Source organism: Taurulus bubalis (genome assembly GCF_910589615.1).
Source record: "Taurulus bubalis genome assembly, chromosome: 14".
NCBI classification, from domain to species: domain Eukaryota; kingdom Metazoa; phylum Chordata; class Actinopteri; order Perciformes; family Cottidae; genus Taurulus; species Taurulus bubalis.
Window position 1 is genome coordinate 8,099,360 of NC_136602.1, and position 14,131 is coordinate 8,113,490.

The 14,131-nt window shown below is 39.9% G+C and overlaps 3 protein-coding genes across 6 annotated transcripts; all 3 read left to right on the plus strand.

The window, feature by feature from the left end:
- The first annotated feature begins 2,891 nt into the window (after nt 1-2,891).
- On the plus strand, nt 2,892-6,238 carry LOC306746680 (amine sulfotransferase-like). Of its 2 annotated transcripts, none has more exons than XM_079229632.1 (7): nt 2,892-2,987; nt 3,082-3,240; nt 4,893-5,101; nt 5,191-5,317; nt 5,436-5,530; nt 5,659-5,833; nt 5,967-6,238. In XM_079229632.1, exons 2-7 carry the CDS (start codon nt 3,087-3,089, stop codon nt 6,083-6,085), a joined length of 879 nt encoding a protein of 292 aa, XP_079085758.1. In that variant the 5' UTR covers nt 2,892-2,987; nt 3,082-3,086; the 3' UTR covers nt 6,086-6,238. The 2 variants fall into 2 exon arrangements, with proteins under 2 accessions (XP_079085758.1, XP_079085757.1); XM_079229631.1 differs by having other exon boundaries at nt 2,937-2,999.
- Nucleotides 6,239-6,503: 265 nt separating this feature from the next.
- LOC306747091 (amine sulfotransferase-like) lies at nt 6,504-9,729 on the plus strand. Of its 2 annotated transcripts, XM_079230095.1 has the most exons (7): nt 6,504-6,635; nt 6,718-6,876; nt 8,527-8,735; nt 8,825-8,951; nt 9,070-9,164; nt 9,293-9,467; nt 9,591-9,729. In XM_079230095.1, the coding sequence occupies exons 2-7, from the start codon at nt 6,723-6,725 to the stop codon at nt 9,707-9,709; spliced, it is 879 nt and encodes a 292-aa protein (XP_079086221.1). In that variant the 5' UTR covers nt 6,504-6,635; nt 6,718-6,722; the 3' UTR covers nt 9,710-9,729. The 2 variants fall into 2 exon arrangements, with proteins under 2 accessions (XP_079086221.1, XP_079086222.1); XM_079230096.1 differs by having other exon boundaries at nt 6,521-6,876.
- A 421-nt stretch (nt 9,730-10,150) lies between these two features.
- On the plus strand, nt 10,151-13,866 carry LOC306747090 (amine sulfotransferase-like). 2 transcript variants are annotated; one of them, XM_079230094.1, is made up of 7 exons: nt 10,151-10,285; nt 10,368-10,526; nt 12,166-12,374; nt 12,464-12,590; nt 12,709-12,803; nt 12,932-13,106; nt 13,230-13,866. In XM_079230094.1, exons 2-7 carry the CDS (start codon nt 10,373-10,375, stop codon nt 13,346-13,348), a joined length of 879 nt encoding a protein of 292 aa, XP_079086220.1. In that variant the 5' UTR covers nt 10,151-10,285; nt 10,368-10,372; the 3' UTR covers nt 13,349-13,866. The 2 variants fall into 2 exon arrangements, with proteins under 2 accessions (XP_079086220.1, XP_079086219.1); XM_079230093.1 differs by lacking the exon at nt 10,151-10,285 and having other exon boundaries at nt 10,360-10,526.
- The last annotated feature ends 265 nt before the right edge of the window (nt 13,867-14,131 follow it).

Consider the following 14,131-nt stretch of genomic DNA (forward strand, 5'->3'; position numbering starts at 1 on the left):
CTTTTGGTCATTTTTTTCTTCTTCTTGGGTGTTCATCTGAGAGAGGGATGGCTCGCTCTGTAATAAAGCTGCCTTTTCAGATGCTGTGCCTGACCTCGCCAATATGGCTACCCCGAGAAACCAGTGCCCATTTGAAGCCCCTGACAAATACATAAATGGCTCTATAATTGGGCCGCTTTGTTGTGCGAGGTGCTGGCTCGTCTGAAAGTGCCGCTCAACACTTTGTGGTAAATGGAGTTACATTACGACAACACATGGCAGTTGCTAAAGGAGCAGAAACTGGCACACTGATAAGACATAAGCAGGTGGTGTTGACACCGAAATGGTTTGTTTTAAGTCACTAGAAAACCACAATTTGAAAAAAAAGAGTTTTCTGCGACAACTAAGCAGATCACAAATGCATCTCCAGGCCAGCAACAGAGCTGTGTGACTCTGCAAGAGAGGAAGGATCTGCAGTCCAAGTAAACACACGGAGACGCTTGGATGACCATCAAATGGACCAGAGTGTGAGCACACACACACACACACACACACACACACACACACACACACACACACACACACACACACGTACACAGTCACAGAAGGGGTGTTTGTAGCCTGTGTTTGGGGATGTTCTGCAAGCTGCCCAGAGCTTTGCCTTAATCTCACCTGTTTAATCTGCAAGGTTGGGTGACAGCTTCTGTAACAGGAACAGGTGGCTCAAACAACTGCTGATGGACAAACTTAGAGACGCCGTTCTGGAAACATTGATTAAAGCTCTGATCAGATTTTTCCAGCATATTAATTGGAAATTTATACTTTTATAATTTTAAGGGGGAAATACTTTGAAGGAAAATAAACTTTTTCTCGCTTCTTAGTTCTTTAACAGGAGGGTTGTCTCCGTTTCATTATTATGGACTATACGTTTATGAACCTTGATTGAGCTTTTCCCTTTTCATTTGAACTGTGTCGTTGAATCTATGCAAAACCTATACATCCAAAGCATTTGTCCACCTTCGTAAGATAAGCACACACACACACACACACACACACACACACACACACACACACACACACACACACACACACACACACACACACACACACACACACACACACACAAACACACAGTTTCTCAGATCGTCTGATGACCAGAAGAAGCGAAAACTATCCGTGGAATCTTGGCAACGTCCGGATTCGGCCCAGTGCCGTGAAATCCTCATTTGGCGGGGGTGTTCTTTGTGGCCGGCTCTGGGTTCTCAGAGTGGCATTCTTCTCATTGTACAGGTCACCGAGACAGAGGCGGTCAGCCTGAAAAGATCCTCGGTGGGGGGAAACAATGGCTTAAGGCAGCCCATAAATGTCTCCTGTTCGGCTTCGGCCCATTGACTCTTTGCCTCCCCGCCAAGCAGGGCCCTGTCAGACCAGCCCTTCTCTCTAACAGCTTAATTAGCAGAAAGAACGCCAATGTCAGAGCCTGTTTCGACTGAAATAAAAACAAGAAAAGATCCAAAAGCCGCTCTCTCCGCCTCTCATTGTCCCCGTGCGGCCCGTGATCACGTAACTCTGACTTTTCAGTTCAACTTAGTACAAATAAAACAACATTCCTACACTGTTCCATGAGGAGCATGACGACCGACTGATGGAAAGGGGAGAGTTCGCGGCTCTGATCATGCGATTTAAAAAAGGATGTTTCTGATTTAATTCAACACACTGTCTTAGCATTGAGTGTGTTTTCAGTGAATATGCAACTCTATGAGAGGCGGAGTGATAACCTCCACATTCCAGAGGGGTGAAACCTTCATCGCAAGCTGCCCGTCTGAGGGCTTTTCTCCGGAACTCAATATGATCTTCATTTTTTCACGACAATGGTGACGCCAATGATGATAATGCAGTTGGCATTGTGATGCTAATGGCTGTTCCTGGCCTCACGGGGAGAATGTGCGAGGAGAAGCTGCACTTGCGTCCTCCGAGCTGGCTTTGAACCTTCGACGTCTGACCGACTGATGGATCGTGTCTGACTGAAACGCTGTGTCTTTCACTTTGTCCTCCTACTTGCTTGTTTCTGTCAAATCATTCGGTTTGATTTTGTTTGTCATGCCTTTCAGTTTCTCTCCTCCCTTGTGTGTTTACATGTCGTCTTAATGTCTCCTCTTTCTAGGTCTGTACTTTGGCTTGTCTGGTCTTGTTCAAATACCGTCCCCTATAGGTAACCCTCTCGCAACTCTTCATGCCTCAAAATGTTTTATTGGCCTTCCCCATTAATCTCCCTGTCTGTTCATGCCCCATCTTTTCATATCTCCCCGCTGTCCTTTGTTTCTTTTCTTTTATCTGCAGTTCACATCAAACACTGGCACCAGATTGATTCTCATGTGAACAAGGCTGCAGTGGGGGGCCAGGGACCTCTTCCCCGGGCTTTGAAGCTCCTTCACATCCTGTGCCCCCCCCCCCCACAACCGGACACACACACACACACACACACACGCCCTATTCCCACTACCACCCCAGGTCACCGTGGAAGATTTCAAAAGATACTGTCTTTTATCTTTACATGTCAGAGGCAAACAAACCTAATTTACACAATTTCAAATACTTGCTGGCACACACACACACATACGCACACACACACACACACACACACACACACACACACACACACACACACACACACACACACACACACACACACCTACTACACTTATTATTTGCATGTGCAATTATCTGACATCTGGGAAATTGTTTTTGCAGCGAGATGGCGAAACACCGGTTCAGACAGTTCTTTACCCCTATAGTTTTCAACCACCTTTACTTGATGCACAGAACGGGTTCAGCTTGTTGAGTTTTGTTTTTCAAACCAAGACTGAACAAGTTCTCAAATTACAAATGACGCTGTCAACGTCTCATAAATAGTTTTAAATAGTTTTTGAATAGTTTAATGTAAGGTTCATCTCTTCAGTCAGCAGTGGAGGAAAGACAGCAGTGCTTCTCTTGACGTGTTCACCGCGGTAGAAGTGTTGGTAGGAAAATATATCAAACTTAATACACAATTTTATATCAGAATACTTTAATGAATTCACTCTCATTTACCTTCAATTTTAGCATCCATGGATTCTCTGGACCTAGTGAACCCTTACCTGTTCAGGCACAAAAGGAGGAACTTTCTGGTCAAGGACAAATTGCGACCCGCAGACCTGGATGCTTTGCAGCATTTTGAGACCCGTCCCACTGATATCTTCCTCGTCACGTACCCCAAGTCAGGTCAGTTGTTTTCTATACATTTTAGCTAATATTGACACTTTTACAACTTTTTTATATCAAGCATTTGTGAATGGAGTGAATGAAAACACTGTATAACATGCATGCTTTGAAAAGTGGGCATCAGTAAAATAAAATATATACATTTATATCTAACAAATTATTGATATATAGCAAATCAACTTTTATGAAAATGTTAAAATTCTATGAAAATATATGTATTCCACTGTCCCCAATTAAAGTCACATTAAGTTTCAATGACATCTCTTTTTTGTTTTACTCAATTCTATTGTCTTTTTAGGAGCTTCAGTATATAGTCAATGATAGGCAGCGGTACATCAGTACTTTTTTCAGCCCTGAGTAAATTCTGCTGGTCTTTCCTGCTCCGTCAGTTTGTATCAAACATGAAAGGCAATGCTCGAGGCAAAACACATTGAGCATTTGCTGCTGCTTGTAAAGCTTGTTGCTGTGAGAGCAATTGCTTGAAAAAATCTTATGAACGTAAACCGCCACTTCTCAGATGACATGATCAATCTTTTTAATAACTCTTCTATTCTGTCACCTGAAACTTAACTGCTGAACAGTTAGATGACTTATTTAAGTGAGTCATTCAAACAAATGTGCTTCTATTTTTTTTTTACCTCTTTGTCTGGTGCAAATGCCTTTGGATGGAGTTATAATGAATTCGACCAATACTTAGTTTTTTAAGATGAAGAAGGTATTGTCAGATTAACCATGCACACCCAAACTGTTTTCCAATTACATATGTTGGAATTGTTATGAAATGTTATAAAATAAAACCGGTTGTGATTTGGTTTCTGCTGGTTGCCTGTTAATATAGAGCCTTCAGACATTATCAATGGAGTGGCGAGCATGTTTTTTCTCAAGTCAACCTTCACTAAGCCCCGCCTCTCAAATGCAGACTGACCAGTCACAGCGTAGCAACTGTTCAGCTCCATAGACTCTCGTGCAGTCGTTTAAGTTTTTTTTTTTTTTTTTTCAAGCTGATTTTTGGGATTTCAAGCTAATCATGGTTACATTTTGTGTTATAGTGCAGTGTACGTATAAACCCATGGAGCTAATATTAGCAGATACGTCAACACTTCCTTAATGTTAATTAGCAATTAAGCTACTAAATGTTGAGTACACAAGCGTTTTAATGATTGTTTCTGTATAAAGACCTAACTAGCTTTACAGGAAGAGTGTTGTTCCTTCATGTCATTGTCTTCTGTCTCGATCTCCAGGTGATGTGGTGGTTCACATTTACACTGGCTTTAGCTCCTATCTTTATCTTTTAACCTTTTTTCAATGCTGAGTCAGTCTCACATCCTGGATTTATCCCTCAAACACATATTGTAGACCTTCTGTCAGCCCAAATATTGGATAAAATATTTTCTAGCTAAACCTAGTGCAGTTCAATACATTTCTGTAACAAACTATCATGAGGGTTAAAATGTTCAGTTTGAAACTGCTTAGAAGAGATTTAACTTTCCTCATTTGGAAGATGTAGTTCATGGGGCATTTTATACTGACAGGTGTTTCTATTATTTATTATTTCCAATAATTAACAATTAAATAACAGAAACAGCTGGTCTGGTATTATCTTCTTCCTCTGTTGTATTTAAAAACATTCTATATTTTCTTTGACTCTGCAGGCACAGTATGGATGCAGCAGATCCTGGTCCAGATCATGGATGCTGCACATCCTGACTGGACAGAAGATGCAACCAACAGGACAAGAGTTCCTTGGCTGGAGGAGAGATCTCTGGACAACCCTTACAGAGAAAGGCCAGATCCTCGAATCTTTGGCTCGCATCTCCCCCCAAACATGTTGCCTCTGGGAGTGAAAGCCACACAAATCAAGGTGATTTACAATATGTAATATTCAACTATTGATTCAAGCATTCGTCTGTAGTCAAATTCCCAAAGTGCATATGTGTTTGTTTGCTTTAGGTTGTGTATGTTTGGAGGAACCCCAAGGATATCCTGGTGTCGCTCTATCACTTTGCTCACAGTTGGGAGTTGCTGGAAAATCCTCAGAGCTTTGAGGATTTCTTTCAGCAGTTCCTGGATGGTAATGGTAGGTTCAGTATTATGGGGTTAGTTAAGTATATCAGAGTTAGAGTACAGAACATAAAACCAAACAAACATTGACCTCATACAATACCAGCAAGACTCACAAATATTTTTCCCAACAGTGTTCATGGGATCCTGGTTTGATCACATCCAAGATTATCACAAAGCGCGAGACCAACTGAACATCCATTTTGTGCAATATGAGAACATGTTGAAGGTTGGGAATCTTCTTTTTTCTATTGTAATTCTTTTATAGAGCACTTGACCTTGATAACAAATATAAATTAGTTTAGGACACAATGTTAAATATTATACACATCTTGTATACACATCTGTGATTGACAGGACCTCAGAGGGGAAGTTGTTAAGCTTTGTGCTTTCCTGGGAAGAGATTTGACCGATGAAGCCATTGATCACGTTGTGGAGACGTCCACCTTCAAAAGCATGAAGACCAACCCCAAAGCAAACTACAAGGACTTGGTGGAAACCGACCGGTACAAGAAGGACACCATGCGTAAAGGTTTGCTTCCACCACTTCTGTCATCATTTATAAGAAAGAAAAGAGAAGAAAATAACTTTTAAGGGTGGGAAATGACTGAGCAGCAGACCAATACAGAAAGGTACATCTCAGATTTTTTCCTGTGTCCAAACAGGTAAAGCAGGTGACTGGAAGAATGTCTTCACGGTGGCCCAGAATGAACAATTTGACAACTTGTTCAAGGAGAAGATGAGCAACTTGCCGCTGACGTGCATCTGGGAGATTAAAGAATAGCTCCTGGGATTCTTTCTACACACTTGAACCTTTCTGTGCAGAGACTGGAGGAAACTGGCCTTCGTCACAATAACAAATATTCATTAAAAACGGTCTCAGTGATGATCAGTGTGATTAGTTAAACAGGTTAAACTTAAAGAAACCATCCCAACAAACCTAATTTACACAATTTCAAATACTTGCTGGCACACACACACACACACACACACACACACACACACACACACACACACACACACACCTACTACACTTATTATTTGCATGTGCAATTATCTGACATCTGGGAAATTGTTTTTGCAGCGAGATGGCGAAACACCGGTTCAGACAGTTCTTTACCCCTATAGTTTTCAACCACCTTTACTTGATGCACAGAACGGGTTCAGCTTGTTGAGTCTTGTTTTTCAAACCAAGACTGAACAAGTTCTCAAATTACAAATGACTCTGTCAACGTCTCATATGAATAGCTTAATGTAAGGTTCATCTCTTCAGTCAGCAGTGGAGGAAAGACAGCAGTGCTTCTCTTGACGTGTTCACCGCGGTAGAAGTGTTGGTAGGAAAATATATCAAACTTAATACACAATTTTATATCAGAATACTTTAATGAATTCACTCCCATTTACCTTCAATTTTAGCATCCATGGATTCTCTGGACCTAGTGAACCCTTACCTGTTCAGGCACAAAAGGAGGAACTTTCTGGTCAAGGACAAATTGCGACCCGCAGACCTCGATGCTTTGCAGCATTTTGAGACCCGTCCCACTGATATCTTCCTCGTCACGTACCCCAAGTCAGGTCAGTTGTTTTCTATACATTTTAGCTAATATTGACACTTTTACAACTTTTTTATATCAAGCATTTGTGAATGGAGTGAATGAAAACACTGTATAACATGCATGCTTTGAAAAGTGGGCATCAGTAAAATAAAATATATACATTTATATCTAACAAATTATTGATATATAGCAAATCAACTTTTATGAAAATGTTAAAATTCTATGAAAATGTATGTATTCCACTGTCCCCAATTAAAGTCACATTAAGTTTCAATGACATCTCTTTTTTGTTTTACTCAATTCTATTGTCTTTTTAGGAGCTTCAGTATATAGTCAATGATAGGCAGCGGTACATCAGTACTTTTTTCAGCCCTGAGTAAATTCTGCTGGTCTTTCCTGCTCCGTCAGTTTGTATCAAACATGAAAGGCAATGCTCGAGGCAAAACGCATTGAGCATTTGCTGCTGCTTGTAAAGCTTGTTGCTGTGAGAGCAATTGCTTGAAAAAATCTTATGAACGTAAACCGCCACTTCTCAGATGACATGATCAATCTTTTTAATAACTCTTCTATTCTGTCACCTGAAACTTAACTGCTGAACAGTTAGATGACTTATTTAAGTGAGTCATTCAAACAAATGTGCTTCTATTTTTTTTTTACCTCTTTGTCTGGTGCAAATGCCTTTGGATGGAGTTATAATGAATTCGACCAATACTTAGTTTTTTAAGATGAAGAAGGTATTGTCAGATTAACCATGCACACCCAAACTGTTTTCCAATTACATATGTTGGAATTGTTATGAAATGTTATAAAATAAAACCGGTTGTGATTTGGTTTCTGCTGGTTGCCTGTTAATATAGAGCCTTCAGACATTATCAATGGAGTGGCGAGCATGTTTTCTCAAGTCAACCTTCACTAAGCCCCGCCTCTCAAATGCAGACTGACCAGTCACAGCGTAGCAACTGTTCAGCTCCATAGACTCTCGTGCAGTCGTTTAAGTTTTTTTTTTTTTTTTTTCAAGCTGATTTTTGGGATTTCAAGCTAATCATGGTTACATTTTGTGTTATAGTGCAGTGTACGTATAAACCCATGGAGCTAATATTAGCAGATACGTCAACACTTCCTTAATGTTAATTAGCAATTAAGCTACTAAATGTTGAGTACACAAGCGTTTTAATGATTGTTTCTGTATAAAGACCTAACTAGCTTTACAGGAAGAGTGTTGTTCCTTCATGTCATTGTCTTCTGTCTCGATCTCCAGGTGATGTGGTGGTTCACATTTACACTGGCTTTAGCTCCTATCTTTATCTTTTAACCTTTTTTCAATGCTGAGTCAGTCTCACATCCTGGATTTATCCCTCAAACACATATTGTAGACCTTCTGTCAGCCCAAATATTGGATAAAATATTTTCTAGCTAAACCTAGTGCAGTTCAATACATTTCTGTAACAAACTATCATGAGGGTTAAAATGTTCAGTTTGAAACTGCTTAGAAGAGATTTAACTTTCCTCATTTGGAAGATGTAGTTCATGGGGCATTTTATACTGACAGGTGTTTCTATTATTTATTATTTCCAATAATTAACAATTAAATAACAGAAACAGCTGGTCTGGTATTGTCTTCTTCCTCTGTTGTATTTAAAAACATTCTATATTTTCTTTGACTCTGCAGGCACAGTATGGATGCAGCAGATCCTGGTCCAGATCATGGATGCTGCACATCCTGACTGGACAGAAGATGCAACCAACAGGACGAGAGTTCCTTGGCTGGAGGAGAGATCTCTGGACAACCCTTACAGAGAAAGGCCAGATCCTCGAATCTTTGGCTCGCATCTCCCCCCAAACATGTTGCCTCTGGGAGTGAAAGCCACACAAATCAAGGTGATTTACAATATGTAATATTCAACTATTGATTCAAGCATTCGTCTGTAGTCAAATTCCCAAAGTGCATATGTGTTTGTTTGCTTTAGGTTGTGTATGTTTGGAGGAACCCCAAGGATATCCTGGTGTCGCTCTATCACTTTGCTCACAGTTGGGAGTTGCTGGAAAATCCTCAGAGCTTTGAGGATTTCTTTCAGCAGTTCCTGGATGGTAATGGTAGGTTCAGTATTATGGGGTTAGTTAAGTATATCAGAGTTAGAGTACAGAACATAAAACCAAACAAACATTGACCTCATACAATACCAGCAAGACTCACAAATATTTTTCCCAACAGTGTTCATGGGATCCTGGTTTGATCACATCCAAGATTATCACAAAGCGCGAGACCAACTGAACATCCATTTTGTGCAATATGAGAACATGTTGAAGGTTGGGAATCTTCTTTTTTCTATTGTAATTCTTTTATAGAGCACTTGACCTTGATAACAAATATAAATTAGTTTAGGACACAATGTTAAATATTATACGCATCTTGTATACACATCTGTGATTGACAGGACCTCAGAGGGGAAGTTGTTAAGCTTTGTGCTTTCCTGGGAAGAGATTTGACCGATGAAGCCATTGATCACGTTGTGGAGACGTCCACCTTCAAAAGCATGAAGACCAACCCCAAAGCAAACTACAAGGACTTGGTGGAAACCGACCGGTACAAGAAGGACACCATGCGTAAAGGTTTGTTTCCACCACTTCTGTCATCATTTATAGAGAAGAAAATAACTTTTAAGGGTGGGAAATGACTGAGCAGCAGACCAATACAGAAAGGTACATCTCAGATTTTTTCCTGTGTCCAAACAGGTAAAGCAGGTGACTGGAAGAATGTCTTCACGGTGGCCCAGAATGAACAATTTGACAACTTGTTCAAGGAGAAGATGAGCAACTTGCCGCTGACGTGCATCTGGGAGATTAAAGAATAGCTCCTGGGATTCTTTCTACACACTTGAACCTTTCTGTGCAGAGACTGGAGGAAACTGGCCTTCGTCACAATAACAAATATTCATTAAAAACGGTCTCAGTGATGATCAGTGTGATTAGTTAAACAGGTTAAACTTAAAGAAACCATCCCAACAAACCTAATTTACACAATTTCAAATACTTGCTGGCACACACACACACACACACACACACACACACACACACACACACACACACACACACACACACACACACACACACACACACACCTACTACACTTATTATTTGCATGTGCAATTATCTGACATCTGGGAAATTGTTTTTGCAGCGAGATGGCGAAACACCGGTTCAGACAGTTCTTTACCCCTATAGTTTTCAACCACCTTTACTTGATGCACAGAACGGGTTCAGCTTGTTGAGTCTTGTTTTTCAAACCAAGACTGAACAAGTTCTCAAATTACAAATGACGCTGTCAACGTCTCATATGAATAGCTTAATGTAAGGTTCATCTCTTCAGTCAGCAGTGGAGGAAAGACAGCAGTGCTTCTCTTGACGTGTTCACCGCGGTAGAAGTGTTGGTAGGAAAATATATCAAACTTAATACACAATTTTATATCAGAATACTTTAATGAATTCACTCCCATTTACCTTCAATTTTAGCATCCATGGATTCTCTGGACCTAGTGAACCCTTACCTGTTCAGGCACAAAAGGAGGAACTTTCTGGTCAAGGACAAATTGCGACCCGCAGACCTGGATGCTTTGCAGCATTTTGAGACCCGTCCCACTGATATCTTCCTCGTCACGTACCCCAAGTCAGGTCAGTTGTTTTCTATACATTTTAGCTAATATTGACACTTTTACAACTTTTTTATATCAAGCATTTGTGAATGGAGTGAATGAAAACACTGTATAACATGCATGCTTTGGAAAGTGGGCATCAGTAAAATAAAATATATACATTTATATCAAACAAATTATTGATATATAGCAAATCAACTTTTATGAAAATGTTAAAATTCTATGAAAATGTATGTATTCCACTGTCCCCAATTAAAGTCACATTAAGTTTCAATGACATCTCTTTTTTGTTTTACTCAATTCTATTGTCTTTTTAGGAGCTTCAGTATATAGTCAATGATAGGCAGCGGTACATCAGTACTTTTTTCAGCCCTGAGTAAATTCTGCTGGTCTTTCCTGCTCCGTCAGTTTGTATCAAACATGAAAGGCAATGCTCGAGGCAAAACACAGAGGCTGCTTGTAAAGCTTGTTGCTGTGAGAGCAATTGCTTGAAAAAATCTTATGAACGTAAACCGCCACTTCTCAGATGACATGATCAATCTTTTTAATAACTCTTCTATTCTGTCACCTGAAACTTAACTGCTGAACAGTTAGATGACTTATTTAAGTGAGTCATTCAAACAAATGTGCTTCTATTTTTTTTTTACCTCTTTGTCTGGTGCAAATGCCTTTGGATGGAGTTATAATGAATTCGACCAATACTTAGTTTTTTAAGATGAAGAAGGTATTGTCAGATTAACCATGCACACCCAAACTGTTTTCCAATTACATATGTTGGAATTGTTATGAAATGTTATAAAATAAAACCGGTTGTGATTTGGTTTCTGCTGGTTGCCTGTTAATATAGAGCCTTCAGACATTATCAATGGAGTGGCGAGCATGTTTTCTCAAGTCAACCTTCACTAAGCCCCGCCTCTCAAATGCAGACTGACCAGTCACAGCGTAGCAACTGTTCAGCTCCATATACTCTCGTGCAGTCGTTTAAGTTTTTTTTTTTTTTTTTCAAGCTGATTTTTGGGATTTCAAGCTAATCATGGTTTCATTTTGTGTTATAGTGCAGTGTACGTATAAACCCATGGAGCTAACATTAGCAGATACGTCAACACTTCCTTAATGTTAATTAGCAATTAAGCTACTAAATGTTGAGTACACAAGCGTTTTAATGATTGTTTCTGTATAAAGACCTAACTAGCTTTACAGGAAGAGTGTTGTTCCTTCATGTCATTGTCTTCTGTCTCGATCTCCAGGTGATGTGGTGGTTCACATTTACACTGGCTTTAGCTCCTATCTTTATCTTTTAACCTTTTTTCAATGCTGAGTCAGTCTCACATCCTGGATTTATCCCTCAAACACATATTGTAGACCTTCTGTCAGCCCAAATATTGGATAAAATATTTTCTAGCTAAACCTAGTGCAGTTCAATACATTTCTGTAACAAACTATCATGAGGGTTAAAATGTTCAGTTTGAAACTGCTTAGAAGAGATTTAACTTTCCTCATTTGGAAGATGTAGTTCATGGGGCATTTTATACTGACAGGTGTTTCTATTATTTATTATTTCCAATAATTAACAATTAAATAACAGAAACAGCTGGTCTGGTATTGTCTTCTTCCTCTGTTGTATTTAAAAACATTCTATATTTTCTTTGACTCTGCAGGCACAGTATGGATGCAGCAGATCCTGGTCCAGATCATGGATGCTGCACATCCTGACTGGACAGAAGATGCAACCAACAGGACGAGAGTTCCTTGGCTGGAGGAGAGATCTCTGGACAACCCTTACAGAGAAAGGCCAGATCCTCGAATCTTTGGCTCGCATCTCCCCCCAAACATGTTGCCTCTGGGAGTGAAAGCCACACAAATCAAGGTGATTTACAATATGTAATATTCAACTATTGATTCAAGCATTCGTCTGTAGTCAAATTCCCAAAGTGCATATGTGTTTGTTTGCTTTAGGTTGTGTATGTTTGGAGGAACCCCAAGGATATCCTGGTGTCGCTCTATCACTTTGCTCACAGTTGGGAGTTGCTGGAAAATCCTCAGAGCTTTGAGGATTTCTTTCAGCAGTTCCTGGATGGTAATGGTAGGTTCAGTATTATGGGGTTAGTTAAGTATATCAGAGTTAGAGTACAGAACATAAAACCAAACAAACATTGACCTCATACAATACCAGCAAGACTCACAAATATTTTTCCCAACAGTGTTCATGGGATCCTGGTTTGATCACATCCAAGATTATCACAAAGCGCGAGACCAACTGAACATCCATTTTGTGCAATATGAGAACATGTTGAAGGTTGGGAATCTTCTTTTTTCTATTGTAATTCTTTTATAGAGCACTTGACCTTGATAACAAATATAAATTAGTTTAGGACACAATGTTAAATATTATACGCATCTTGTATACACATCTGTGATTGACAGGACCTCAGAGGGGAAGTTGTTAAGCTTTGTGCTTTCCTGGGAAGAGATTTGACCGATGAAGCCATTGATCACGTTGTGGAGACGTCCACCTTCAAAAGCATGAAGACCAACCCCAAAGCAAACTACAAGGACTTGGTGGAAACCGACCGGTACAAGAAGGACACCATGCGTAAAGGTTTGTTTCCACCACTTCTGTCATCATTTATAGAGAAGAAAATAACTTTTAAGGGTGAGAAATGACTGAGCAGCAGACCAATACAGAAAGGTACATCTCAGATTTTTTCCTGTGTCCAAACAGGTAAAGCAGGTGACTGGAAGAATGTCTTCACGGTGGCCCAGAATGAACAATTTGACAACTTGTTCAAGGAGAAGATGAGCAACTTGCCGCTGACGTGCATCTGGGAGATTAAAGAATAGCTCCTGGGATTCTTTCTACACACTTGAACCTTTCTGTGCAGAGACTGGAGGAAACTGGCCTTCGTCACAATAACAAATATTCATTAAAAACGGTCTCAGTGATGATCAGTGTGATTAGTTAAACAGGTTAAACTTAAAGAAACCATCCCTAAGAAATCTGGTCATGTGAAGATGTGATTTACTGAAATTTGTATAAACTTACCCTTTAACACAAAGCCCAAATAAATCATGAATTAACCATACCATCAGTACAATAGATCAATAATATAGTAGTGTGTGTGCAGGGCCGTGATCCTAAAACTATCTAAAGCATGTAATGCTTGTACTAGGTCAATGTTGTAACCATCTATTTTCTGTAACTGCAGCATCTTTGTTTCCCTCTATTTTCTTGTCTCTAAAGAGTTTTGAGTTCAAAGAACTTGAAGATGAATATAAGAATTATATACGCATGGTTATTGTGTTAATTTTACACCTCTCGTCTAGCCAGGGCTTTGATGACCATTCAATAAATCCACCAGAAACAAGTGATGTTGTGACTCTTTTTTTCAATTGGACGGTCAAGCATGAAGTTCAGCCCTGGGACAGCCTTGTGCCTCACTGCGCCAGTATTGTCAGTTTCCTGACTGCATGAAGACATACAACCCACATAACTTATTTTTTTAACAGCAAGGCTCTTTGAGAGCGTCCGTGGCTGAACCATATTTAACCTTTCTGTGTCAGACCACCCGCTAGTGGCTGGGCCTCTGGCGGCCCATTCACCACCCCACTGGCACGGACAAGCCA

Excerpts from the sequence above, each read along its gene's own strand:
- LOC306747090 (XM_079230094.1), top strand. The coding sequence starts at position 10,373 with ATGGATTCTCTGGACCTAGTGAACCCTTACCTGTTCAGGCACAAAAGG. Across the intron at positions 10,527-12,165 it reads CGTCACGTACCCCAAGTCAG|GCACAGTATGGATGCAGCAG; the intron begins GTCAGTTGTTTT and ends TTGACTCTGCAG. Across the intron at positions 12,804-12,931 it reads AATATGAGAACATGTTGAAG|GACCTCAGAGGGGAAGTTGT; the intron begins GTTGGGAATCTT and ends TGTGATTGACAG.
- LOC306747091 (XM_079230095.1), top strand. The coding sequence starts at position 6,723 with ATGGATTCTCTGGACCTAGTGAACCCTTACCTGTTCAGGCACAAAAGG. Across the intron at positions 6,877-8,526 it reads CGTCACGTACCCCAAGTCAG|GCACAGTATGGATGCAGCAG; the intron begins GTCAGTTGTTTT and ends TTGACTCTGCAG. Across the intron at positions 8,736-8,824 it reads TGAAAGCCACACAAATCAAG|GTTGTGTATGTTTGGAGGAA; the intron begins GTGATTTACAAT and ends TGTTTGCTTTAG.
- LOC306746680 (XM_079229632.1), top strand. The coding sequence starts at position 3,087 with ATGGATTCTCTGGACCTAGTGAACCCTTACCTGTTCAGGCACAAAAGG. Across the intron at positions 3,241-4,892 it reads CGTCACGTACCCCAAGTCAG|GCACAGTATGGATGCAGCAG; the intron begins GTCAGTTGTTTT and ends TTGACTCTGCAG. Across the intron at positions 5,531-5,658 it reads AATATGAGAACATGTTGAAG|GACCTCAGAGGGGAAGTTGT; the intron begins GTTGGGAATCTT and ends TGTGATTGACAG.